This window comes from Myotis lucifugus, unplaced genomic scaffold (assembly GCF_000147115.1).
Source record: "Myotis lucifugus unplaced genomic scaffold, Myoluc2.0 scaffold_63, whole genome shotgun sequence".
In the NCBI taxonomy this organism is placed as follows: domain Eukaryota; kingdom Metazoa; phylum Chordata; class Mammalia; order Chiroptera; family Vespertilionidae; genus Myotis; species Myotis lucifugus.
The window spans coordinates 2,603,581-2,630,493 of NW_005871111.1; the positions used below are offsets into that span (position 1 = coordinate 2,603,581).

General features: G+C 47.7%; 1 protein-coding gene across 4 annotated transcripts in view; it reads left to right on the forward strand.

Annotated features, from left to right (window-relative positions):
- The window catches only part of PGM1 (phosphoglucomutase 1), a 55,001-nt gene extending 46,290 nt beyond the window's left edge, over nucleotides 1-8,711 (forward strand). Inside the window, exons 9-12 of one of the 4 annotated variants that reach the window (XR_002829536.1) lie at nucleotides 2,194-2,377; nucleotides 4,927-5,059; nucleotides 7,797-8,027; nucleotides 8,487-8,711. Coding sequence is in view for 2 of the 4 variants with exons in the window: in XM_023754670.1 (XP_023610438.1) it covers nucleotides 2,194-2,377; nucleotides 4,927-5,059; nucleotides 7,797-7,948 (469 nt within the window). In the remaining 2 variants the exon portion in view is untranslated. Of the gene's footprint in view, nucleotides 1-2,193; nucleotides 2,378-4,926; nucleotides 5,062-7,796 lie in introns of all 4 variants that reach the window. The other 3 variants (XR_002829537.1, XM_023754670.1, XM_006089774.3) reach the window with 3 other exon arrangements.
- The last annotated feature ends 18,202 nt before the right edge of the window (nucleotides 8,712-26,913 follow it).

Below are 26,913 nucleotides of genomic sequence, written 5' to 3' on the forward strand. Positions count from 1 at the left end.
GAAGGCAAGGATCTCCATTCTCTAAGGACCAGAAAAACCTGGTAATTCGGAACAGTCGTCATGAACTCTCTAGAGCATAGAGTATCACAAAAGCAGGACCCCGTCTGTTGTCATGCTCCATGGTATCATCAAACACCTAGCTCATAGTTGACACTTGTAAGTATGCTTTGAATAGACAAATGAATGAGTTAACAAGCAAACAGTAGCCAAGGTGGAATAATGTTAGGAAGGCTTGTTTAGAGAAAGGGTCCCTCTTGACTGAGTTAAAGTCTCCATCTAAAAACTATTTTAACATATTTTTGTTAATGTCAAATAACTGCTAACCAAGTATTGCAATAAATGTTGCAAATAAAGTTCTTAGAACCTGCACTGATTGTTAGTTAAGACTCTGTTGTAGTCCACTTTTTTTGTTGTTGTTAATCCTCACCCGAGGATATGTTCCCATAGATTTTTAGGGAGAGTGGAAGATAGAGGGAAAGACAGAGAGAAATATCGATGTGAGAGAAACACATTGATTGGTTGCCTCCTGCAGTAGCCCTGACCAGGGCCTGGGCCAGTGAGGAGCCTGTAAACAAGGTACATGCCTTTGACGGGAATTGAACCCGGGACCCTTTGATCCTCAGGCTGATGCTCTATTCGTTGAGCCAAACCAGTTAGGGCCGTTGTAGTCCACTTTTGTAGAACAAAAGTGCTAGGCACGTTTGCACACATTGCTTCATGTCAGCCACAGAACAGTTATTAATAAGGCAGCTGAGATTCTGAGAGATGAAGCAACTTGCCCATAGCCCCACAGTTAGTAACCAACAGAGGCTGGATTCATAGTTTGTTCTGTCTGATTCCAAAGCCCACATTCTTTCCATTATACCACTCTGTGCCTAGGATTTATAGAACATTTCCCCTGAACACCCAAAGGTCACAGATGTAAAGCACAAACACCTGGTTGTAATTTCTGGCTGTTTATCATTTTAACTGGGGGAAAGAGCTGACTCCAAGATGAAGGCGACTGCTGTCCTTGATTCATAGAATCCTGGAGCCAGAATAGGTTGTCCTCCATTCCCTGGTATTTCTCATGTCTCAGAGGTGTCACCTTGCGCATATCATATTTGTTTCACTATTGCAAATAAATATAGACTCTGCTATCGTGAGCCTCTGCAAAATAACTCTCTCAAGAGGGTGTGTGCCACTAGATCAAGAAAAGCATCCTCCTGAGAAAGAAGTCAGAATAGTTCTCGGAGGAAAAACAGTAGTCATAGGATTTCATTCCTGATGCACTTCTTTTTCTTGGTTCTTTTTAAAAAATTTTAATTTAATTTTAAAAATTTATTTCTTAATCCTCACCCAAGGACATGCCTATTGATGAGAGAGAGAGAGAGAGAGAGAGAGAGAGAGAGAGAGTAGATATGAGAGAGAAACATCAATTGGCTGCCTTCCCATATGCGCCCAGACTGGGGATGGAACCCACAACCTCGGTATGTGCCCTGACCGGGAATCGAACCCTCAACCTTTTGGTGCATGGGGCAACGATCTAACCAACTGAGCCACCCAGCCAGGGATTTCTTGGTCCTTTTGCATCGTCTCCAGGTCACCTCGGTCAGGGTGAACCCAAAGCAGTATGGATTAAAATCATCTCTCCCTGAAAGGACGGAGGCGTTTCAGATGGAAAGAGTTGGGGTTTGGCTCCTTCATCTGGTCAGTGAAAACTTGGCCCTACTTTAGGAAGCTCCTGTGGAGACTGGAACTCTCCTTCGCCAAAATCTCAGCAGCCTCGGGCCGGTCCCAGCCTGGGAGCACTGCCAGCACTGATCCCACAGAAGCGCCAAGCGTCTGGAAGAGAAGCTGCCTGAGTCACGTGCTCCTTTGTGCAGAGTTCCCGAGAGATAACAGGGCTTTTAATTCTACCTCCTCAGGATGTGATGGTTACACGTTAGATAGTATCTCTCAAAAGCCTTTGAAGCTCCTTCGAGCTTTCTTCTGTGGAAAAGCTCCTAACCCTTCCCTGAAATCCTCCGATCCCTTCCTTTCATCCCTGGCCTGCTCCATCCCCGGGGACTGACAGGCTCATCTTTTTGCCAGCTTCTTCTGAAGTTAGGTGGTTTGGGAGAGGGCCAAACACATGATGAAGAAAGTGCCGATGTACGTTGGTGGGATCTGGAGGCAGCCCGCGGGTCTCAGCTTTGTGACTTCTTCTTCCAGGTACGATTACGAGGAGGTGGAGGCCGAGGGCGCCAACAAAATGATGAAAGACCTGGAGGCCCTGATATCTGATCGCTCCTTCGTGGGGAAGCAGTTCCCAGTGGGTGACAAAGTTTACACTGTGGAGAAGGTCGATAACTTTGAATACAGTGATCCAGTGGACGGAAGCATTTCGAGAAATCAGGTAGGAACAGACTTGTGTGGATGTGGGAGAGAAGCCTTAGAACGCCATCTCTGAAATCTCAAGGGAAAAACAGGAAAAGGCCTTATGGTCATTTCTCTCTTGCTGCCCTGTTATCTAGGGTAGCTCTTCTCAGCTGGTTTTTGGCTGCATCACACGGTGTGCACATGTTCTCATAGGGGAAGTGGTTTCGCCCAGGTTGTTTGCACTCCCCTCGGCCCTCATCCTGCAGTGCTTAGCCTAGACTCCAGGGGGGGTTTTGTACCTCTAGAACAGCGGTTCTCAGCCTGTGGGTCACGACCCCTTTGGGGGTCGAATGACCCTTTCACAGGGGTCGCCTAAGACCATCGGAAAACACATATTGAATATATAATTACATATTATTTTTGTGATTAATCACTATGCTTTAATTATGTTCAATTTGTAACAATGAAAATACATCCTGCATATCAGATATTTACATTACGATTCATAACAGTAGCAAAATTACAGTTATGAAGTAGCAACGAAAATAATTTTGTGGTTGGGGATCACCACAACATGAAGAACTGTATTAAAGGGTCGCAGCATTAAGAAGGTTGAGAAACACTGCTCTAGAATCACATGCAAGATGTTGTGTTGAGTGTGTGTGCAGAGAGGAGCTCCAGGATCTAAAAAACCAACAACAAAGAACTGCAGCCTTAGGAATCAACCCTCCTCGTTTCCTTCAAAAGATTATAGCAGAGAGCCGGCGTGAGAGTCATTATTATAGACTGATATATTCCAGTTTCTAAGAAAGAAGAGAAAGAGATAAGCCATTCACAGAAACATTCACTGTTATTATCTGCAGCACGTGACTCACAGCCAACCCTAACCTCACGCCTGCCACCTGGGCCGTGTCTGGATGGAGATAGTGCTGTTAGGGTTTCCCGCTTTGGGTACCAGGGACCAAGGCTGCAGGCTGGGTCAGCCCTTCTCCAGGCTTCTCACAAACACTCAGGGCCCACGGTCCTCTCTCTTCTGGTTCCTCTGCCGAAACAGAATGAGCGCATCTCTCATAATTTAGAAACAGATAACAAAGTGCCTGGGGTCTCCCTTTCTCAAAATTCTAACCCAGCAGCTTTTCTTCCATATGCCTTTTCACCATCTGTGAGAACTTTGGGTCTAGTACAGGCGATTGTAAATTATGTCTGAGATAATTAGAATAAGAGAGGCCTGGAGTGGAGAAGGGGGTGGTTACAAAAGGGGAGGGTGGGGCCCAGGGGTGGAAGAGTAGAAGAGAGCAGACGTGTTTGTAGCAGAGCCTTCAGAGAGGGAAAAACCACCCCCAACCCTGCGTGGCATCCAGCAGCTGCAAGGAGGGAGGAGGGGAGCGGAAGAGGGCAGGAGGGGTGTCCCATGAACCCCGGCCCTGCTCTCTACTCTGAGGAGGAAGTTAGCAGCTCCACATTCTGTAAGAAAATCTGAGTATTTAGATGGAAGACCAGGTAGGAGGGAAAATCTGAAGTAGATGTAGCATCTGCAATCAAATGCAAAGAATTTAGAAACTTCACGTTGAAGCTGTGGAAGAAGGAGACGGATCCTGGTGTGTTTCTAGAAAGCAAGCCCTGGTGAATGGGGATGAACTACATCTTGTCACGATGACCAACCTGGGCCTGTCCTCTGTATTTCATCTGCTGTCTCCACTGCTGAATGGCAAACACTGGATGGGGTTTGGTGATGACCAGCAGGTGTGGCGTGGTGTCTTGCCTTCTGGCCAGACTTTGGCTTTATACAAACCTCTCCTGTTTATGGAAAAATTCATAAAGACTGAAGCATCTTCAGATAACTGTCCTGCCCAGTCTTCTTACCTCAGGCTGTGCCATATCTACCCAGGAGTCCCCAGCCTTTTCCTTCGAAGCAAGAAGATTATTGAGGATGAGAGATGTGTCCAGGGAGGGAAAGGCGAGGGCAGCAGAGAGAGAGGGGGCTGGGCTTGGCATTGCACCCACATGGACCGCTTTTAGCCCTCAGACATCGGTGGGAGACTGGCCGCTGGATCCTGCTTGATGGGTGGGGAGTAGCCTGTCTCTGCCTTGTGGGGCCTGTGGCCTCCTGTTCTCTTTTGGAGGCTTTCCATCAGTGTTTTGCAAAGAGTTCTTCCTCTGGTCTGCCTGAAACATCTGCTCAGGTTTCAGTTCATTCTGTCCATGTTTCCCCCCGGTCTGGGGGTTGACTTTCTACATCTGGTGGCTTATTTATTTATTTGCTTTATTAAGCTTCAAACTGGAATGGTTAGTTCATAAATCACAGTGGAGCAGGGATGGAAGATGGGCCTGGCATTACCCAGCCTCCCTGGCATCAGGTCTCCTGCCCGACCTTGCAAATGCTTCTCCCCCATGAGCTCAGCCTCCATTGCTTGAATGCAGTGACGGGTTGACTGAGGGCTCAGCTGCTGCCATTGATCAAGGATCTAATCCTCTGATTGATCAAATACCAATGAGGTTAGATCTCCAAATGCACGCCTTGTAATTTGCTAGCCTTCAATCTCCCTTCCGCATATGGGGTGGAAAATCTGTGCTTATCTTTTCCAGGGCTTGCGGCTCATTTTTGCAGATGGTTCTCGCATCATCTTTCGACTGAGTGGCACTGGGAGCGCAGGGGCCACCATTCGACTGTATATCGACAGCTATGAGAAGGACATCGCCAAGATCCACCAGGACCCCCAGGTAATGCCCAAGACCTGGACCCTGACTAGTTCTCTCTGTTGGAAGGAATGATAGTGGCTCCATTGTCAAATAGGTGCTCTCACTTTTCTACATGTCTCCTTTGGTTTGTCATCACAACAGTGACAGCTGACAATTATCTGAGCATTTGCTATTTGCCAAGCTCTGTTCTAAACCCATTACACGGGTATACTCATTTCATTCTCAAATGAGGTAGACTCTGTTATTATCCCTACTGCAGATAAGGAAACTGAGGCACAGGAAGGTTAAGCAACAATTATTAGGTTCGCACGCCTGGAAAGTGGCAGATCTGGGACAGCTAATCTTTGAATTGGCCCCTCAGCTGGTCATTTGCCACTTTTCCTGGTCCGATTGCCTGCCCTGCAGAACACACACTGGTTCTAGATTTGCTGGTGAGCGAGAGAGTTTCATGACACGCAAGAAATGTCTTTATGAAAAAGTCTGTGGACTTATAGTCTGGTTGCTTCAGTTCCCAGTCCCATCCAAAGAGTCTCCAGAGCCTGGCCAGCGTGGCTCAGTGGTTGAGCCAATGTTGACCTATGAAGGTCAGGGTTCAAATTCCGGTCAGGGCACATGCCTGTGTTGTGGGCTTAGTTCCCAGTAGGGGCATGCTGGAGGTAGCCGTCCATGAGTTTTCATATCTTTCTCCCCTCTTCTCCCTTCCTCTCAAAAACCAATAAAAAATATGTGTAAAAAACACACCACCACCAACAACCATAAAGGCCAGGAGTCTCCAAGAAGTATGTCAGAGTGTCGGAGGGCCCTGGGAGCCAGGGACAGACCAGAGACCTTAGAGGCCAGACGGCCCAGTGGGGGAGCCTAGGGGAAGCAGTGACACAGGGGTAGTGTTCCCAGGTGCAGTCCTTGTCTTGGCGGATGCTCCCCAACCAGAACTCCAGAGCGGAAAAATGTTTAGGACGTGCTGTGCGTTAGCCCCTTCTTGGCAATTCACAACACACTGCATTGAAATACTCTGAGAAGAGACACCTGTTTAAATAGCATTCACCGTGCTTATTTTTCCACAAAGCTTATTTTTCTTCTAACACCTAATTAAAATTCTCTGAAACTCACTTGAAAATCCCTGGCACCGTGGTTTTGAGCATACGTTTCGGAGTTAGATCGTGCTTTTCTTTTTAATATATTTTATTGATTTTTTACAGAGAGGAAGGGAGAGGGGTAGAGAGCTAGAAACATTGATGAGAGAGAAACATCGATCAGCTGCCTCCCGCACACCCCCTACTGGGGATGTGCCCGCAACCAAGGCACATGCCCCTGACCGGAATCGAACCTGGGACCCTTCAGTCCGCAGGCCGACGCTCTATCCACTGAGCCAATCCGGTTAGGGCGAGAGATAGTGCTTTTCATTCAGTGTCTGCCACTTAGCTGCCTGTCCCTGGGTAAGTCGTGTCAGTGTTCTGAGCCTGGTTTCCTTGTCTGTGAAATGCCAGAATACTGCCTACTTCATGGAGTTCTTATAGGGATTTAACGAAACAATGGATGCAAAATTCTGAACACTGAGCCCGGCACATAGGATTAGCTTTTGAGTGGCCCCTGTAGTTGTTTTTATTACAAAAAGAGGGCGGTGGGAGGATACTTCTCTCTACACTCTTCCCAGGCTCCAGCTCAGTCATCGCCAGATCTCTGTTGTGTTGCAGGCATCCCTAAAACTTAAACGAAAGGCATTGCTGTCTGCATTGTAGACCCACAGAATAATAGAGAAAGAGGAAAAGAGGAAGGAATTGTGTTTCTTTGTCCTAATGCCGGACAAAGAATGAGTGAAAGATAGATTTCTTCTGGACCATAGCCGAGAGGAGATGGGAGGGCACCGAAGGTGCAGGGTGCCCACAGTGCCCGGTGTGCCACCATTCCGGCTGGGGAGCTGCCTCCCCTCACTCCGGAGCTGCTGGGCCTCAGCCCCAGTACTTGGTTGGGACTGTGGGAGCCCCAAGGAGAAGTGGCAAGTGGCAAGTGGTGTGGTCAGCATATGGAGTTGGTTCTCTAGTTCTCACCTAGGTAGAATGAGCTGGTGGATTCAATGAGGAAAAGCAACAGTGGACAGTAGAAAATGTGCTTCCCTTGGCTCCGCCCTGGAGTGACCTGGTCAGATTGCCTCTTTGGATATCTTTTTCCTCATCTGTAAAAAGGGCTGTTCAACTAGATAAGTAGTTTTTATTTTTTATATTAAATATTTACTTAAGCAACAGGAGAATTTTTTAAAGTGAGAGGAGGATGAGAGGGGGTGTAGTTGCATTTTGAAAAGACCTCTTTGGGTTCAGGGTGGGAAACAGATTGGAGGATGCAGAAGTGGATCTGGAAGCACCATTATTCCAGGTAAGAGAGAGAACATTGATTTAGCAAGAGTTTTGGCGCTGGGATGGAGAGAAATGGGTGCTGTTGAGAGATGTTTAGAAGGAAAAAACCCCACAAACTTAATGCTTACTGAGAGAATGAAAAAGGTTTGTGGGAGAAGAAAGGTCAAGAATGACTCTTAGTTGTCCCTTTGCTTTGTGTGATAGATTGTAGTGTCGATCCACTGCAGCAGAGAATGCTGGTGGGGGAAGAACGGGTCTGTCTCTAAACTGGTAGAGGTCAAGGAGCCTTTGGGACACAGGCAGTCGGACAGGTAGGCCGGGGGCTCAAAGGCAAAGTTAGGGCTGGAGCGAGGGGTCTGTGTCTAGAGAAAGTGATGGAAAAGGCTCTTCTTTTTGTGTCTCCCTCAGGTCATGCTGGGCCCCCTGGTTTCCATTGCTCTGAAGGTCTCCCAGCTCCAGGAAAGGACGGGGCGCACCGCACCTACCGTCATCACCTAAGAAGACAGGCGGATGCAGTACGTCTCTCCACCCCAGGACCCTCCAACGCATCTGATTGAAGAGAATGGATAGAAATAACGTGTGTTCACCCAGGCTTTTTAGGATTTGGTTTTTCCACTAACCAGTTTCTGATGAAGGGTACGTTTGCAAAGCACTGCCAATCGAGATGCATGGTAGGAGCCATGTGGGAAAGGGGCAGAAAGGACCCAGGGCTTATGTTAATGTCAGTCCTTTTCTTTTTTGATATTTTTATTGATTTCAGAGAGGAAGGGAGAGGGAGAGAGAGATAGAAACATCAATGATGAGAGAAATCATTGATGGGCTGCCTCCTGCATGGCCCACACTGGGGATTAAGCCCGCAACCCGGGCATGTGCCCTTGGCTGGAATCGAACCGGGGACCCTTCAGTCCGAAGGCCAACGCTCTACCCACTGAGCCAAACTGGCTAGGGCAATGTCAGTCCTTTTCATGCCCCTTCTCACTGCTGCTGTGTGGGTATTTGCCTCCTTAGCACCAAGTTCTGTTTACACTACAATGCGAGGTGGAGGTTGAGCAGTACGTCTCAGCATTAGCTAATGAGGCCACTTTTCATCCTTAGGATGTGCCAGTGAAATGACAGTGCAACTTTCTTCTCCTTGGTGAACCTTTCCCCCCTTTATTGTTTACATGGAGTCCAGCAAAACACAATTCCTGGTGCCTTCTCTCCAATCAGTTCTTCCCTCAGAGTGAGACGTACTTGTCTACAGATTTCTGCCTTGTTTTGCAACATAGTCCTATTCACGCAAATATTTTGGGATATTAAAGCAAAATAAGCTGCTATTTCTTGATGTCTTTTATTTCTCAGTTATAAAATACTTGTTTTGTTTCAGAAATAAAACAGATTTGTTTTTGAGAGGGAGGAGAGTATTTTGTTTTGTTTGGATGTCCTAATTAGAAAAAAAGTTATCTGTGCTAGGCTTAAAATCCATACACTCAAAACTGATCTTAGCGGGGTTGATGTAGGCTGGATCCTTCCGAGGTGAATCAAGTCAGCGTGGCGTGGTTAGCTTGGAAGGAGAGAGAGGAAGGTGATTCTCAGGAGGTCTTACATAGCAAAGCACTGCCGCACGCCTGGTGGTGCCGAGATGTCAGGGTATCTGTTGAGGGGATGGAAGCAGAACTCTCAGAATCCGAGAGCAAGATTACTGGCATTGGCCTGGATGTCTTAAACCCACTGGCATCTTATTCATCTTAGAACACTCAATCCACAGGTGTATTATAGTGGTTAAAAGCATAGGCTTGAGAGCCAACAGACCTGCGTTGGAATCCCATTGAGGACCTTGAGTCACCTTTGAATATCTTTCTCCTCCTCTTTAAAATGGGGGTGAAAATAGCTCCAACTCTATAGTGTCATTGAGACCCTTAAGTGAGTGGACCTGTGAGAAGCAGTGGGCACAGTATCTGATTCATGGTAGGTTATCAGGTAAGTGGGAACTAGGACTATGCTTATTGTACTATTGTTTTTAGATCTTTAAGCATTGGAAAAACAAAAACTGTAACACTAACATTTGCAATGCATTTTATGGTTTCCAGATGGGCTATTTCAGAAACACAGTTCAGCTCTGTACCCCTCCGCCACCCAGAGTGGAGTCCCTGTTCCAGGTGGCAGGGTCTTTGTCTGGGGTGAGATGTCCAGTGTTGCCATTTAACATGGGGTCCAGCCCAGCAAACACAGCTGAGCTTTGGCAATGATGAGATGAAGATGAGTACTTACTGAACAGTAAATGCCAGGCTTTGTTCCAAGTATGTGGCTTTCCATGTACTCTTTAAGCGCTCCCAGTACCTCTGTGAGGTAGGTACTTGGAATAGTTCCGTTTGACAGATGGAGTCCGGTTTCTTGCCCAAGGTCACACCACTGGAGAGTGGCGGCGCGCCCCCAGGCAGTGCAGCTCAGCCCCACACGGTTTACCAATACTTTGTATTGCCTCTTCCACAGACTGGCTGCTTCTCCCGGGTGGAAGAAAGGTGTGCAAATACCCGTTTTGTACTTATTAAGGGGTGATAACTGTGCCTTGGGTGCCAGAGACTCTGTTAGTTTTAGCATTATTGTCTCTACCCTTCCCCAGATCTCGATATCTGGCTGTATCAGTCAGCCAGGAAACAAGTACTGACCCACATTAAGTGTGTGATGCCATGGGAACAAGAGAATGTATGACACAGTTACTGCCCTCCAGCTGCCTGTAAGACTAGCCAGGCGAATGAAGTCCACGGCCAATAGACTGTATAGGCTGAGTGCCTTATGAGTTGTGTGAGCAATACCTGCAGTTAAAAGCCAGATTTCCCAGACACCTATTCTGTTTCAGGTGTTGGGCTAGACGCTTTCGAGTAACCCTCCAAGCGAGGCGTTATTATTCTCACTTTGGAGTTGAGGCAACTGAAGCTCAATAGAATTAAGTAATTTGCTCCAGGTTCCCAGCTACCATGTGGTAGAAGTGGAATTTTGACCTGAATTTCACTCTCTTTCCATGACCCTTCCCTGCCTCCCCATCTGTTGAATCAGCTGCAGACACTCCCAGGTCTGTGGCCCCTGGAATGGCTTCACAGATTTCCTCCTCGTCCCTGGTCATAATTCAGCTGCTTCCCCTGACCCCACTTGGCTACAGGTTTGGGAGCTAAAAGCTCAAGGGAGGAAGAGGGCCCTGGAGCAGTGGGGGTGGGCATGGGTCAGAGCCGTCTTCCCTCCCTTTGTGGCTTCCAGAGAGACACCCCAACACACGTGTCCCCAGGACTAGCAGGAGACGGAGCCCTGAGAGGCTGGCCAGCAGCAGCAGCCACGCTTCCCTGCCCCTCAGCATTGCTGTGGTCTGTGAGTCAGGCCTGTTTTCTGTGGGCTGTGGTGAGCACTGCAGTGAGATAATTGGGTTGGAATTGTTTGGGGCCCAACTCTGAAATTTCACTTTTCTCCCCCCTCTTGATGCTCAGCTCTCACTTAGGAGAAGCCGATTTCTGTTCAGGAATGTTCCTCGGACCCAGAAAATGGCCAGGCTTCTAGGAGATGGGCCCTGCCTCAGAGAACGAAAGCAAAGGCTGAGCTGGCTGCAGAGAGAGGAGGCAGGCATGGGGCTGTGTCCCTCTGCCTCCTCCACCCCGAGTTCATCCTTGCTGCTTTCTGCTGCATTTCTAGTTGACTCATTGGACAGATATTGGCCTTATCCTCTGTGTAAGAGACGCTCCCCTTGTGTTTTTCACATTCCAAAACCCAAGCAGAAGAGGTTGGACAGGAGTTGTAGCGGCCATCGTGCATCTCACCTGAGTTACAGCCGAGGCCTCCTCAGGGCCTCTGGCCTTCGTTCTGCACCCCTGTTCCATTTTCCACATCATCAGCTACGTGTCCTTTGAAATGCTGACGTCCAGGTGCCTTTGTCATGCAACCTGCCAACAAGATCATGCAGCCTGCCTGCCACCTACCCCAGCAACTCCTCTCCCTCTCTTTCTGCCTTTGGTCCATGCTTCAGCCACATGACCCATCTGCAGTTCTCTGGAAATCCTGTGTTCTCTCCTGTCTCCAGGCCCTCGTCCGTGCTCTTCGCCTGCCTGCATCACCCTCCCCCTGCATCCCTCCCTCTACCAACTTCCCTCTACCAAGTTCCCACTCCTACTCACTCCTCAGGTCTCAACTTAAACATCTTCTCCTAGAAGCTTTTTCTGAGCCTCCAATGTCTGGTTTGGGAACTTTTTCAGGTATCCCTATAGCACCCTATTTATGGCCCTTCCCACACTCTATGTTCATAGCCTGTTTCTTTTCCATTCCCCCTACAGCTCTGGGAATTCCTAGAAGGCAGGAATTGCCCTTTTCATCAACCTTTATCCAGGATCTAGCCCTGTGACTTGCACAAAGTAAAAGTTTAATAAACAATTTTAGGAAAAAGTGAATGAAATCTAGTTGCATGGCCAAGTGTTTTCTAACGCTGTGAACTCCCCCATAAATGAAGTATGATTGTCTTCATGTTGCAGGGGATGAGGGAGCTGGCCAGCTTTCACAGCTGGTGAAAGCCTACCTGTGACCCTCACAGCTTTAGAGGTGGAAGGTGCGAAAGCACCCAGGAGAGTCCGGGTGGATACTAGCAGCAAATGGGAGGTCACTTCGAATAAAACTTGATTTAAATGTTAAGACGTATTTTATCTCCCATTACTACAAAAGCTAATTGGTGGTAGCTGGGGAAGGGTTCACCAGATTAGCTTGAATACGGAAAGAAGTTATCTTTCAGGGAAGAGAGTCAGCAAAACCTCTAAGCCCCGAAGCTTCCTCCCATCCCCGCATTGAGCAGATTCACAGAAGGGAAGCCACGAGGGACCCCTGGTCCTGGGCCTCACAGGGGCAGGGCACACAGCGTGGACTTCTGGACGGCCCCGAGCTCTTCTAGGCCCCCATTGTCAGAGCCAGGAGCATCCCCACACCTTGGCTTGTCATTCTACCGAAGAAGTGAAGTCACTGCCAGCAAGAGCAGGTCTCAGGTCTGTCTGCTCATCCTCGGGGAACCTCGAGCGCTTTGGTTTGGTTTTCACCAAGTGTGAAAGCTCTACCTAGGGGTTGTGGGTGTGGGCTAATGACTGTTTTCCTAAAAGCTTGTCACCTGTGCTTCAGAGTGCTGCTGCTCCCCAGCTGCTCTGCTGAGGCAAAGCAGAGGCCACTTTGTATAGAAAAAGTCACATTTCTTTCTTGTCTTAAAGTAATTTAAATCTAGCTCTGACTCCCATTCCACTAGGCCAGTGATGGCGAATCTATGACACGCGTGTCAGAGGTGACACGCGAACTCATTTTTTTGGTTGATTTTTCTTTGTTAAATGGCATTTAAATATTTAAAATAAATATCAAAAATATAAGTCTTTGTTTTACTATGGTTGCAAATATCAAAAAATTTCTATATGTGACACGGCACCAAAGTTAAGTTAGGGTTTTTCAAAATGCTGACACGCCAAGCTCAAAAGGTTCGCCATCACTGCACTAGGTTGTCAGGATTTTTGTTTTAATTGGATACTTTACTCATTTAATACAGCCATAGCGACAGTATGATTTTATTCCCATTTTCTAGATGAAGAAGCAGAGGTTCAGAGACTTTAAGTAACTTGCTCAAGGTCACGGTGGTAATAAGTGACAGGTCTCGGATAAAATGTAGGAAGTCCAGTCCTCACTTTTCATCATTACTGCTCAGATTTCATCTTGGTCATTGTGATGTACCAATGAATGAGGAAGAAGATGCTCTTCTGACCTGTAACTCCCTTCCACCATCGGTCCCTCCCCTTCCATGTTTCTTCAGCACTTATTTCATTCATATTCAATTTATCCACAACTTTGCCAGAGACCTTCCTGCAGTGTGATAATTCAAGGTAACAATGAGGACTTCCCTTGGGCCGGGTGCTGTTCCAGGGAATGTGGAGAAAAAAATGGTTAAATACGGTTGAAAATTACATATTTTGAAATATTAATTCAAGTTGCTGTTGGTTCAAGAATGGACTTATTTTTGAAGTCCAGATGCTTTTCTCCTTTTGAAAAATTACACTTTGAATATATTTTTATTGATTTTAGAGAGAGAAAAGGAGAGAAAGATCGATGAGACAGAACATCATCCATCAGTTGCCTCTTGCACCCCCACCACTGGGGGTCGAGCCTGCAACTGGGCATGTGCCCTGATCAGGAATTGAACCAGTAACCTCTTGTTCCTGGATTGACGCTCAACCACACTGAGCCACACTGGCTGGGCTGAAAAATTACACTTTGTAGGAAAATTTTCCAGATTGTCAAGTCCAGCCCTTACATGCTTTCCTTTGAGAGTCCTGAAGTGGTATAGGTTCCAATCATCAGGATATTTTCTGTAGGTCATGTGAAGTGTGACATGACAAAACCTAAACAGTGTGTTTATGAATGAGTTTTAAATGAATCTTACTCTTAACAGACTCTGCTTGGTAATTTAAAATTATTTTGTGATGCTGCCCATTAAAACCACACTGGTCAAGTCTGCATGGTGAGTGAGCGAGCCGCTTTCCACAGTGCTCCGTGAGATGATTGTTATCATCCCCAGTTTATTGATGTGGAAACTGAGGCCCTGAGAAGGTGTAACCTGCCTATGGTCTCAGAGCTATACGTGATAGGCAGTTAGACTCTAGAGCAGCCGTGGGCAAACTACGGCCCGCGGGCCGGATCCGGCCCGTTTGAAATGAATAAAACTAAAAAAAAAAAAAAAAAAAAGACCGTACCCTTTTATGTAATGATGTTTACTTTGAATTTATATTAGTTCACACAAACACTCCATCCATGCTTTTGTTCCGGCCCTCTGGTCTAGTTTAAGAACCCACTGTGGCCCTCGAGTCAAAAAGTTTGCCCACCCCTGCTCTAGAGTCTTTTTAAAAATTTAGCTATAACTCACATACCAAAAAATTCACCCGTGTAAAGTGTACAGAACCTTTAAAAAACCTGGTACCCATTAGCAGTCACTCCCCATTCCCCTTACCTCCATCCCCTGGCAACCATAGATCTACTTTCTGTCTCTGTGAATTTGCCTGATCGGGGCATTTCATAGGAAGGAAATTGTAAGATGTGTGACCGTTTTTGTCTGTGGGGCTCTTATTTTAACATAAAGCAAATGCCCCTGGGCTGTGAGCCCCTCCAGCATAAAGACTGTTCTGTTCATCTTTGTCTTCACGGGCTCTCAATCCACGGTGCTTATTAAGTGACTGACTGACATGAATTACGAAGCAAATACACACACAGACTCTAAATAAACTCAGAGTCTGATGTTTGCTGAGCGTCCACCCTTGGCCTGGCACGGTGCTCAGTGCTTTGCAGAGGTGACTGCACTTCACCCTCCTAACACCCTTCATGAGATGAGCCTTGTAACATGCCCATTGCATGGATGGGAAGGGCAGTGAGGTCAAATAACCTGCTGCAAGTCCTAGACAGCGGCGGTGGAGCCAGACTTCGAGCTCCTGTCCCTGGTCCCTGCGTCTGCACATCTCAATTGTAGGCACAGGAAAGCCCTTTGGAAATAGGGTCTCCTCTCTTCTGTCTGCAGCAAGGAAACGGAGTCTGTAATGCACTTGCAGCCACTTACTGAGCTCAGATCGCATGTCAGCCAGTGCATGACAATGGAGGGCTCGCTCTAGTCAAGAACAAAGGTAACTCAGCACCAGTGGCAATGCCCTGGGACAGGCACTGGGGTGGAGGTCAGTGTGCCTGAAAGCTGGGGAATGGCGGTTCCAAGGCCACAACCAAGGGCCTGAGCCAACCTTTCTCAGCTCTGCTCTTAGCAAAACACATCTCCATGAGTGAGCTCGCGGGGTTCCTCCTCAAGGCCTCACCACCCCGAGGGCTGCCTGGGAAGGATGCCTTAACTTGGTGGTTTTCCCAGCCTGTCAGGGCACAGGTAGGGAACCGTGCCCTGGAGCTGGCTGTCTAGGCCCTGCCTTTGTGTCCCAGGAAAGCAGGCAGCGGGCTGGTCTCTCCCCTGCTGCAGGCCAGGGTGGAGCTGCCAACCAACGCCCTTAGTGCTCCTGGCCTGCTAGTAGGTTCTCCTCACAAAGACTGCTCTTTGGATCTGTTTTGCTAAGTCAGACAGTTCACTGATTTTCACCTCGGAACTTGGGGCCAGCATTCCATGTTGCCAGCCTCACCACACAGGCTGTGATGGAAGAAGGAATGCGGGTTCCTGGAATAGGGCCAGAAACTGTGCTCCTCCGTTGGGGGGACAGAGTCAGGGGAAGCTTCCCATGCCCAGTGTCTAGCCCAGGGGTGGGGAAATTTTTTGACTCGAGGGCCACAATGGGTTCTTAAACTGGACCGGAGGGCCGGAATAAAAGCATGGATGGAGTGTTTGTGTGAACTAATATAAATTCAAAGTAAACATCATTACATAAAAGGGTACGGTCTTTTTTTTTTTTTTTTAGTTTTATTCATTTCAAACGGGCCGGATCCGGCCCGTGGGCCGTAGTTTGCCCATGGCTGGTCTAACCGGTGCCACACTTGGACCTGATCAGCAAGAGGCAAAAGGGCTCTGGTGTCAGGAGGAGCCAGGCTCCACTAGGCCAAGCCCCCACCACGCCATACCACAGATTGGCATGAAGACCAACCCAGTGCTTGCCCCAATCCCCTTCTTCCTTTTCCCTGTTCCCCCGTCTCGATCTAGCATTCAGGGTCAGGGCAAACTGTGTGTGGGGTCCTGCCATGACGTAGAATCCCAAGGCCAGGCTGGGCCTAAGAGGTGGAGAGTTGTCAGTGGGGGCAGCCAGGGGACCTCATAACTAAAGGAAACCCCAAACCAAGTGGAGAGGGAGGCAGAAGTTCCAAGCCAGAGAAAGGATGCAGATGTCAGAGCTGTAGCTGGCTCAGTTCTGGCCACAGGCAGGAGGAGGGATCGTGAGGCCAGAAACCAGGGAGGTCAGAGACAAGTTTGGAGGGTCAGGAATGCCCCGGTGCCCAGCGGCCAGTTAAAGGCCTATGTGGTCATCACAGGGGAGAAGAGACGGCTGCAACCTCCGCTTGGGCTGTGAACGTTGCTCGGTGGACCTTTCTCCAGGTGCATCCTAGATTGAGGGTCTCCAGAAGAGTTCTGTGTTGGTTTCTCCCAGGCCCACCTAGGGTATGACTAGTCTGGAACCCTTTGCCAAGTTGAAGATTTCGGGACCATACAAGAGGAATGAATTTCATCACCAAATCCATGAGAAGACTCATGTTTATATTGTTTCAAAGGAGAGGATTTTCCCACCCAGAGCCCAGGTTTAGTTACAAGTGCTTTCTTATCATCTCTCCATGGAGACGGGCACATCATTTTTGGGGTCCATGATTTCCTCATTTATTGAAGTGCCCAGCTTTATTTGTGGTATGGGCAGGGGGGAAAGGTTCTCAGATCTAATATTCATTTCATTTAAGCCAAAGACCTCTCCTCTTTTTCACACATTTGTTAAAATGTAAGTCTCAGCCCTGGCCAGTGTTGCTCAGTGATTAGAGTGTTGGCCCACGCACAGAAGGGTCTCAGGTTCAATTCCCCGTCAAGGGCACTGTACCTGGGTTGCAGGTTCAATCCCCACCCTGGTTGGGGTACATGCAGGAGGCAACAAATCAATGTGTTTCTCTCACATCAAGTTTCCCTCCCTCCTTCCCTCCCTACTTCCCTCCTCTCTCTCCTCCTCAGTCCCTTCCACTCTCTCCAAAAACATCAATGGAAAAAATATCCTTGGGTGAGGATTATCTAAATAAATAAATAAATAAAGTAAGTAAGCCTCTTGGTTACCTATAATTGGAAGAACTTTCTAAGGGACCTGCAGTTTCACCTACTCGCTTGTTTTTCAGTGTCCTACTCGTCTTTGCCCCATGAGGATTTCTCACGCTTTCTTGCAGGTTCTCCTGTGCATTTAAAAAGATCTTTGCTATGGTTCAGTGAGCATTTCTAGGTACTTTTTAGGTAGTTTGGAGGTGTTTCAGTTTGCCTAGCATCTGAAGTCCTTTCTGCTTCCATTCTTTCCCCTTCCATTCCAGTCTTACAAGAGCCATCGTGATCTTCTAAAAAATAAACGTTGTCTTGTTTTCACTTGCATACAACCCTTCAGTGGTTTCTCATAGCTCTCTGCTAAGTATGATATTGTTTTGTCAATGTTTTTTATATCCCACGATCTTTCCCATTCTCTTTTATAATCAGCATCACTTTCCCTTGGGGGAAACTTCTTCCATTTCATATTGTCCTGGGGCTGTCAGTCATGATGCCTCCCTTTCTCTTTTCTTCACCCTTCACCCTCATTCTAGCTACAGCAGTAGGAACAAGGCCCGGGTTAGGCTAATCATTGTACCATATCCTGGTAGACACAGTGATTGGTTCAATATCTAGGCATGTGACCCAGATTGGGTCAATCAGAGTATTTCCCTGATTTTTTTTTTTTCTAAATGGAGATGGAGGGGTAACTTTCTCTTCCTTTCAGATTGTAGTTGGAAAGCTATAGGTCTGGTAAAAATCGGTGACTGTTTTCTTGCCAGATTGACAGAATCTGTCAGTGCAGGAGAAAATTAGGCCAACTAATAAGAAATGCAGAAACAAGCAGAGACAATTAATTAGTTGAAAAGAAAGTCTTGATATTTGAGCTTCTGGATCCAGCCATACCTGAAGCTTTAACTTCAGACTTCCCAACTATATGAACCAAAAATTTTTCACTTAAACTAGTTTGCATTTGGTCTTTGCCATATGAAACAAAAAAAAGACTTGACCAAATACGGGGCCAAATCCTTAACATGGCATTGGAAGGCCCTGTGAGATCTGGTTGCTTCCTATCTCTTAACCCTCTCCTCACACCACTCTTTTTCTCTTTTGATGGCTCATCAGTACATAACTTCACTTCTTCAAATGTGCCAGACTCCTTCCTGTCTCAGGGTCTACACACATGTTGCTCTCTTAAGTCACTTTGCTTGGCTAATTCCTACACACCCTCTAGGTGTCTGCACGTGTATCATGTGCTTAGGGAAGACTTTCCTGACTGACTGACTAGGCCAGAGTCCTCCTCTCCCCTCTGCATCATGTACGTCCACAGCACCCTGCGCTTTTCCTTGTAGACACTTGTCATAGAAATAATGGGCACATTCTTGAGTGAAATTCCTTGTTGATAGCCCATCTGCACGATAACCCTCATGAAGTTAGGGACCATTTGGATCATCATTGTGTGTTCAGTTCCTAGCCCAGTGCTTGGCACAAAATAGGTGCTTGGTAAATACTCGTCAAGTGAAAAAAAAAAATGGTTCAGTGTTTGACTTGGAAGCCCATGCTTTCCATCTCTGTGGGCTTTGTTAACCAATAAAGAAACGCTGGCAGCCCCCATTCCTTATGTGGCTACAGAAGGCTCCCTGGGGGGAGTGGAGAGCCTGCCGTGCCATTGGGTCAGGTTTTCTGAGCTGGATGTCCGCCTGGCCAGCTGGAGTGGACCTTGCTCCCAGGAGATGGCAGTGTTGTGCAGTCTCTGACTCTCCAAGGCTCCCACGTAATTTCACTTTCTGAGGCCCTGGAACTACCAGGCTGGACCTTGACCCCTCCTGGCCTGGCAGCCAAAATCCATGGCCCTTTGAAAAGAGCCGCGTGTACAAAGCAACTCAGAAGCAGAGCCTTTGTTCCAGAGGCTGGCAGTCCCTCGAGCCAAGATAAACAAGCCCCGGATTGATTGATGGATCTGGTTTGGTCCCTGTACACGTGGCCCCATCTTTCTCAGGGTGGCTCCCAGGCTGCCTGTCACCTTCATGCTCTGCAGTCTCATAGGAGAGAAGACGCAGGCCAGAGTCAGTACCTCCTGGGGCTGTGGAAGGTTCTTTCTACTCATAATTTCTCTCAAATCCAGAGACTGCTACTGAGGGTGCAAAATAGCACAATTCCTAACTCGGATCCACAGGTAAGCAGTTCAGATCCTGGCTCTAGCACTTACTGGGTGACTATTGGATAAACACCTCACTTTCTTACAATAAAAGGATAGTAATAGCTACTTTTCAGGCTTGTGCTGAGTGATAGAGCCAACAGTGTGGAGACCACCTGGTTTCCTGCCTAGAGCATAGTAGATGCTTAGTAAACATCAGTTCCCTTCCTTCTCCCTCTCCCTCTGCCATCCCCAGCCCCGTGGGGCCATGTGTACAGGGAGAAAACACGAGAAAGCCTGCTCAGTAGGTTTTTACTGGCAAAGTCTAAAAACAACAACCTTCTTCACTTCCCCCAAGCACCTTCCTATCCCCATTGTGACTCTAAAGCCAGATTAAAAAGTGCCCCTGGTCATTGGAACAGACGCCAGTCAGATAATCCGCATCACGATCCCATCCCGTGCTCCGCTGGGGGGAACCAGGTGCTCCTGGGAACCCTGCAATCTCCCCGGGCCCAGAGGCCTTGGCTCCTTTTCAGTTCATTTCTTTCTTTTGTGGTGGAGCATCTGGGCCGTGGAGCTGGAAGTGTTTTGGCCCTGGTGCGGGGGCCCTTATCTCCGGGCTGTGTGAGCCCCATTCCTGCCATGTCAGAACCCATTAGAGGCCACTCCGCTGAGGCTTTTGAAGGAGTAATCGGTTTGTAGAGGGAAGGGGCCGTGCCAAGCCAGGCCAGATGGAGTAAGTAATGAAGGCCCCAGATTAATCTCACTTGTCTCTTTTTTCCAATATGAAGGCTCAACCCAAGGGCTTGGCAGTCTCAAGACAAATTATACTTGTCAGCTTCAAAGCACAAGCTCCCTTCCAAGTCAGCATGTTTGTGCTTTCTCTTTCTCTCTCCCCGTCTCCTTCTCCTCTCTCTTGAAATAAAAAACTGGAGTAAAAAATGGGGTGCATATGAAATGTTGTGACATTTTTGCATCATCGTAATAATAAGAGCTTCCATCAGGCATTTACTAGGCAACATACTGAGTCCTCTACCTGCGTTCAACTCATTCATTGCTCAGCATAACCCTACAACACAGGAATATACTAGTATCCCCCTCTTACAGATTAGGAAACTGAGGCTCAGAGAAGATGACTAACTCAAGGTGACACAGTTAGTAAACGGAGTAGCAAGGGTGCAAACCTAGGTTTGTGTTACTCCAACCAGCACACTGTACAACGTTCTTTAGTTTTCAGAGCTGCTGATCTTCCTGATTTAAGTCTTTGCCTGAAGGGAGAATCCAGCTCTGAAGCCAAGCACGCATTTCCTACTCCTTCCCATTGTTAAAAATGCCCCCTGGAGTCTTGGGCTGACAGCAAGGGAGGGGTAAGGATTGGGTTCCCAGAGAGGCACTTCCCGAGGTGTACTTAATAAAATGCTAGTCTTGGAGATGTATGGGAACAAAGACCCTGTGGCTACATAAATTTGGGGAGTACATGCTATAAATAACGGATCCCTCTAGAGTCATAAGGCATGTGAGCAAGCAAGAAGTCCTGAAGGTTAAAAAAAAACCCAAACCTGATGAGCTTTGTTTTACCCACTGTTCCCCCCAAATTATTTTTCCCAGTTATGTTTTCCAAGGCACACCTAGGAACATCCATGGAACTGAGTCCTGCACCAGAGCCCCGCTGCTTAACGCACTGTGCTCAGACCAACCCAGCAGCGTCACCTGTGTGCTTGCTAGAAATGCAGAATCTCGGGTCGTGCCCCAGAACCGCCCCAGCCCCCCCCCGCCCCCCAGCGATGTGAAGGCCCTAACACCTGGGAAGCTCTGCTCTGGGTCAGAGTAGCCACACTGAGGTCAGTAGATTAGGTAGCTCACCAGGTAGATAGGTCTCATCCAGCCACGCAATGATGTCAACACAGGTATTGTACATTTGTTATGTTTGTTCGTTTTGTGTTGCTCATTTGTAAAACTAGATTAGAAAAAGCTAGTTTCTATCTTGTCCAAATAGCCCCACAACTGAACATAAGATGGCATGAAGAAAGAATGCCATATTTACCTGGGCCTGCCAGTAAGTTTTTGGAAATTCCTCCTTAAGAAGAGTTAGCTCTATGAAGGGTGGTTTTCTCCTTCATTTCACACATGCTTGCTTCAGCGCTGAGTTCTGATCATTTTGGATAAAAATCCAGATGTCATCCTGGCTGGTGTGGATCAGTTGGTTGGGCATCCTCCGGTGCATGGAAAGGTTGCTGGTTCGATTCCCACTCAGGTCACATGCCCCCGGTTGTGGGCTCAGTACTCGGTAGGGGGCGTGCAGGAGGCAGCAGATTGATGGTCCACTCTCACATAAATATTTCCCTCTCCCTTTCTCTCTCTCTGAAAAATCAATTTTTAAAAATCTTTTAAAAAATCCAGATGTGTGAGCTGAGCCAGATCTGGCAACCCCACCATCTGCCACGCTCACAGCCCTACCCAAGTGAAAGTGCTCTGCCCAGAACCCCTGAGGGAGAGACAGTCCTATGTGCCACAGCAACCCGGGCTGTGCATTCCTCCCAAATTTCAGTCGGGCCGGGGCAACTGGGCCGCAGATGGGCACTTGACTAGGGCAGCCAACCTATTCGCTGACTAGCAAACGGATGGGCCCTGGGGCAAACTGCAAACTATTAAAAGCAGTGGCTGCCTAAGCTAAAAGGCTCTAATACAGAGAAGTTGGACAGGACATGGGCGGGCTAAGTGTAAGCCAGCATCATGATAGAGCAGAAGCTGTGAAGGAGCAGAGGCTGTGAGGTGGAGAAGAGATATAGCAGAGGAGGAGAAGGGTGAAGAACAGAGCAGATGTGTTCATGGCTGGGCATGCTTGACGCAGCAGTGGGCAATGACTCATACCTGGTATCGGTTTCCTGTGGCTGCTGCAACAAATGACCACTAACTCGGTGGCTTAAGACAACAGAAATGTATTCTCTCATAGTCCTGGAGCACAGAAATTTGAAATCATGGTGTCTTTAGGCCATGCCCCCTTTCTTGCCCCTCCCATCTTCTGGTGGTTGCCAGCTCTCATTGGCTTGTGGTGGTGTTACCTGAGAGGAAACTTGGCCCTGAGCCCGTAGTGTGTGGGTTCTTCGAGCAGGAAAGATTTCACGGCATGGTCCAGGTGGTTTTGAGAGCACATTTATTAAAGCTGGGACAGTGAAACAAGGAAGGGTGTAGCATAGAAGAAGCAACAGGAGAGCCGAGGCAGGGCTGCTCTGGCTCACTGAGAAGTTAGAGCAAAGGGGGCCTTGGAGACAGGTTCAGGGGGTGAGCCTGGGATCAGCAGCCACTTCCCTGGTTGCAAGTCTCCTGGAGACCCTTAGATATTAGGAGATGCAGGCATGTGGGGGAACATGACAGGGAAGAAAAAGGCATGGGTGTGCTCCTAGGAGGGAGCACCTGTGCTGGGACCTTTGTTTTTGAGGGGTTTTAAAGGCTGGGAGTTTAGGGGAGGTCTTAGGGGAGATTTCAGTAAAATGGTCACCAGCTTTTCCAGGTGTGCCCTTTCAGAGTGATGGTCTTCACGGATGGGTCAGTGTCGGAGCAGGGAGTCATTAGTCATTGGTCAGTGCAGCTGGTCCTGGCGTCACCCACCTGGTTTTGCTGCTCTTCTGGGCCCAGAGCTGAAATGCAACTGAGGCCTAGATGTTATCTCTAAGGAGGAAAGGTCAGGGGGTCTAAACTGCATGGCCAGGGATATGCCAGGGGAGGAAAGGCCACCATGGGGTGAGGTCCGGTGCCAGTGTTGCCCCTTACTAGACACCTGGGGCTTTTCACCCTGGTGACCTTCCGTATCTGGCTGTGAATTGCTCAGCCGGTAAGCTGTCTCAGTTTCCCCATTCCACTTGCCAGGGAATTTTCCTGACTTCTTACTGTCCTGCCTCAGTGGCATCACTCCGACCGCAGCCTCCTTGGTCACATTGCCTTCTCCTCTGTGTCAAATAACCTTCTCTCTTTCTCTCTCTTTCTCTCTCTCTCTCTCTCTCTCTCTCTCTCTCTCTCTCTCTCTCTCTCTCTCCTAAAAGACACTGATAATTGCATTATGGCCCACTGGGATCATCCAGAATAATCTTCCCATCTGAAGATCCTTAATTTAGTCGCATATGCAAAGTCCCTTGTCCAATTAAGTAACAGCTATAAACTGATTTTGTATTCCTCCCCGGCCCATCTCCCCCATTCTTATGTTGAATATCTAATGCTCAGATATTCAACTATATTTGGAGGCAATTAAGTTTAAAGGAAGACATCTGGGTGAGGTCCTAATCGGATGGGATTGGTGACCTTAGAACAGTGGTTCTCAACCTTGGCTGCACATTAGAATCACCTGGGAATCTTTTTAAAATCCTGATTCTGGGCCTCATCTCTGGAAATTCTGTTTCTTGTTATGGGGGTGGGGGCCACAACATTAGTAACAAAGAAACAGAATTTCCGGAGGATGAGGCCCAGAAATCAGGATTTTAAAAAGATTCCCAGGTGATTCTAATGAGCAGCCAAGGTTGAGAACCACTGCCTTAGAATAAGAAGAGAGAGGGCTCTCACTGAAAAAAGCCCGTGGAAGGCCGGAGAGAGCCGGCATCTGTCTGCCAGCAGCAAGAGAGCCCTCACCAGGGACCGAGTCCACCAGCACCTTGATCGTGGACTCCCAGCCTCCAGAACCGTGAGAAATAACTTTCTGTTGTTGAAGCCGCCCTGTGTGCGGTGTTCTGTTATGGCAGCCTGAGCTGGTAGTGGTTCCAGGTGCCATTAGGATGTGATATCTTTGGGGGTCGTTATCCAGCCCACTGCTCACCTCAAGCCCAGGATCCTCCCCTGGGGGTACAGTGGCTTTCCAGTGTTTGCTTGCTTTTTGTGTTCTGTTTGGAGACTTGGAGCAAGTCTCTGTTCTTTGTGATCCAAAGTCCAGCTGACCCAAAAGACTTCTACAAATTTATACAATGTGTTAGAGGAGACCAGTTGTCCTAAATCTCACCTCTCCTCTAAAGCAAAATTCCAGTATTTCATTCCTCCATGACACACATTGCCCTCAGCCTATATTTTTCTTTTAAAATGAGCATACCCCTGGGAGAGATAACAGATTAAGCCTATGTCCGTCAGAGTCCAGTCAGGAAATAGAACTCAATAGAGAGGATTGAATTCAGAGAATTTGTTACGGAGGTGTCTGAAGGGCAGAAAGTGCAACCAGAGGAAGGCAAGGTAACCCAGAAATGAATGAATTTACGAGGAGATGGTCCCACCGGAGTCCCTGGTGGGAGCTGGATCCTTGGAGGAGGGGCTGTCTGAGGGGCCACAGGCCTGGGCCATCAGGTAAGAGCCCACAGCAGGGGCTGCCTGACCAGAGCCAAGACCACGAGAGAAGGGTGCTCCATAGGAAGTAGACCCCAGAGGAGATGCAACTAGAGGTGCTGCCTGGAGCCGAGAAAGGGAGTAAACACCCTGGCTTCTCCCCTCATTTTCCACTAGTGCCTCTCCTTTTCTGAACTCGGCCAGAGTCTGGTGGACAAAGGAGCCTAAGAAACATTTGCAGGGATGGCCATGAGATTCAGGATAGAGCAGGAGACGGGTGGGAGTAGATCAGAGAGCCAGCATACATCTCCCTAACATTTAGCAGAGTGACTGGCACAGAGCTAGGTACATGAGAAATAACGTTGAATTGAAATAACCATTTGCAGCCCTAGCTGGTTTGGCTCAGTGGATAGAGCGTCGGCTCATGGACTGAAGGATCTTGGATTCGATTCCAGTCAAGGGCACATACCTCAGATTAGGCCGGATCCCTGGCCCTGGTCGGGGCTTGTGTGGGAGGCAACCATTCGATATATCGTAGTGCTCACATCAATGTTTCTCTTTCTCTGTCTCTCCCCATCCCTTCCACTCTCTCTAAAAATCAATGGGAAAATATCCTCAAATGAGGATTAACAAAAAAAGAAATAATCATTTGCATTCTTCCTATGTCAGTTAACTCATTACCTTATCTCTCTCTATCCAAGCATTATTGGAGTTTACTTTCAATGTTATGAGCATGTAAAACTAAAATTGAAAAAATTGTGCTAAAAACTTAGGCTGGGGACAGATTTATTTTATTTTATTTAAAAAATAGTTTAATTTTTTTTTCTAGAGAGAGGAAGAGAGAAACATCTATTTGTTGTTCTACTTATTTATGCATTTGTCGATTATTTCTTATGTGTTCCCTGACAGGGAATTGAACCCACAAACTTGGGGTATTGGGACGACACTAACCAACTGAGCTAACCGGCCAGGGCTCAGTTTTATTAATCTTACCTTGTGCCAGGCACTGTGGTAAGCACTTTCTATGGATAATTTCATTTAACCCTTAGAATAAGTATTAGGTTGAACCATATGGAATTGTTATTTCTATAGGTCAAAATGGTTAAATAGTGAAATTTTCATACGCTTCTGTCCTATACATAGGTTAGCTCTTATTATTGTTATTCTCATTATACGGAGGGAAAATCTGAGATGTGAGAAGGTAACCTAACCATGGACTCAGAGTCCTGTGCTTCTCAAACTGTGTTGCAGAGGAATCACTGGGGACCTTGTTAAAGTGCAGATTCTGACTCAGTGCGTCGGGGAGGGGCTGAGACTCTGCATTTCTGCTAGTTCCCAGGTGGTTCCTGCTGGTCTGTGGACCACACACTCTGAGTAGCAAGGAACCCCAGAGGAGATGCAACTATGATTAATCGATAGATGCAAAAGGAATAATTAATAGCCGATGTGAGCTTACCTGACCCTTAGAATTGAAATCAGGGGATCAGGTAAAAAGAATACCAAACAAGTCTGTACGATATTAAATTTTTAGAATGGGACTTTTCTTTCATTCAGTTTTATTGAGTGCCTACTATGCATTGAACATATGCTAGAAGACTCCCTTCCTCCCTCCTCTCTCTCCCTCCAACCCTCTTCCTTTCTTTCTTCCTTCTGTTTTTGCTTTCATCTATCTCCCTCTCCCCCTTCTCTTTTCCCTTTGGCTGCTATTGTATTAATTTTTTTTCAGATGCAAGTAACAGAAACTGATTGGGTTTTGTTTTGTTTTTTGAGTCAGAAGAGAAATTGGTTGGAGGACTATTCAGGCTCACAGAATTTCCAAAAAGTCTGGAGGACCACACTTGAACAACAGGTGCTAGAACCAAGACAGCTTCTGCAGGCCAAGAAGCCAGAGCCCAAGCCAGTGGCTAGAGGGAGCTGTGCTGAGACACTGCCTCCTAGTGCAGACAGGGCCACTCGGCCAAAGACGTCCCTCGCTCCCCACAAAGCTGCTGGTAGAAAACCATTGTAATGACCGTTCACTTTCCCACCATCCCATGACGAGTCCAAGTCCAGGGCGAGAGTGTTCTATTGGCTGATCTTGGGTCATATGCCAGACCAGGCTGCCGGGGGACCAGGAGGGGGTGGGGCACTGCCAGGGGCGGGCTACCACAGTGGCCTTGCCCTAATGGGAAGGGGATTTATGCTGGACAACCTGAGCGCGCATGTCCCTGCAGCTATTCAGGGCTGGGCTCCTTTAGTGAGCCTTTTAGAAAAGCGGAAATATCTCAGCTGCCCTACAATGACTGAGAACCTCAAGGAAAAAAGTGAAAAGTACAGCCTGTGCAGCCGAGAGGCTAATGACCACAGTTTAAACAACACCGTTTTTTTTTTTT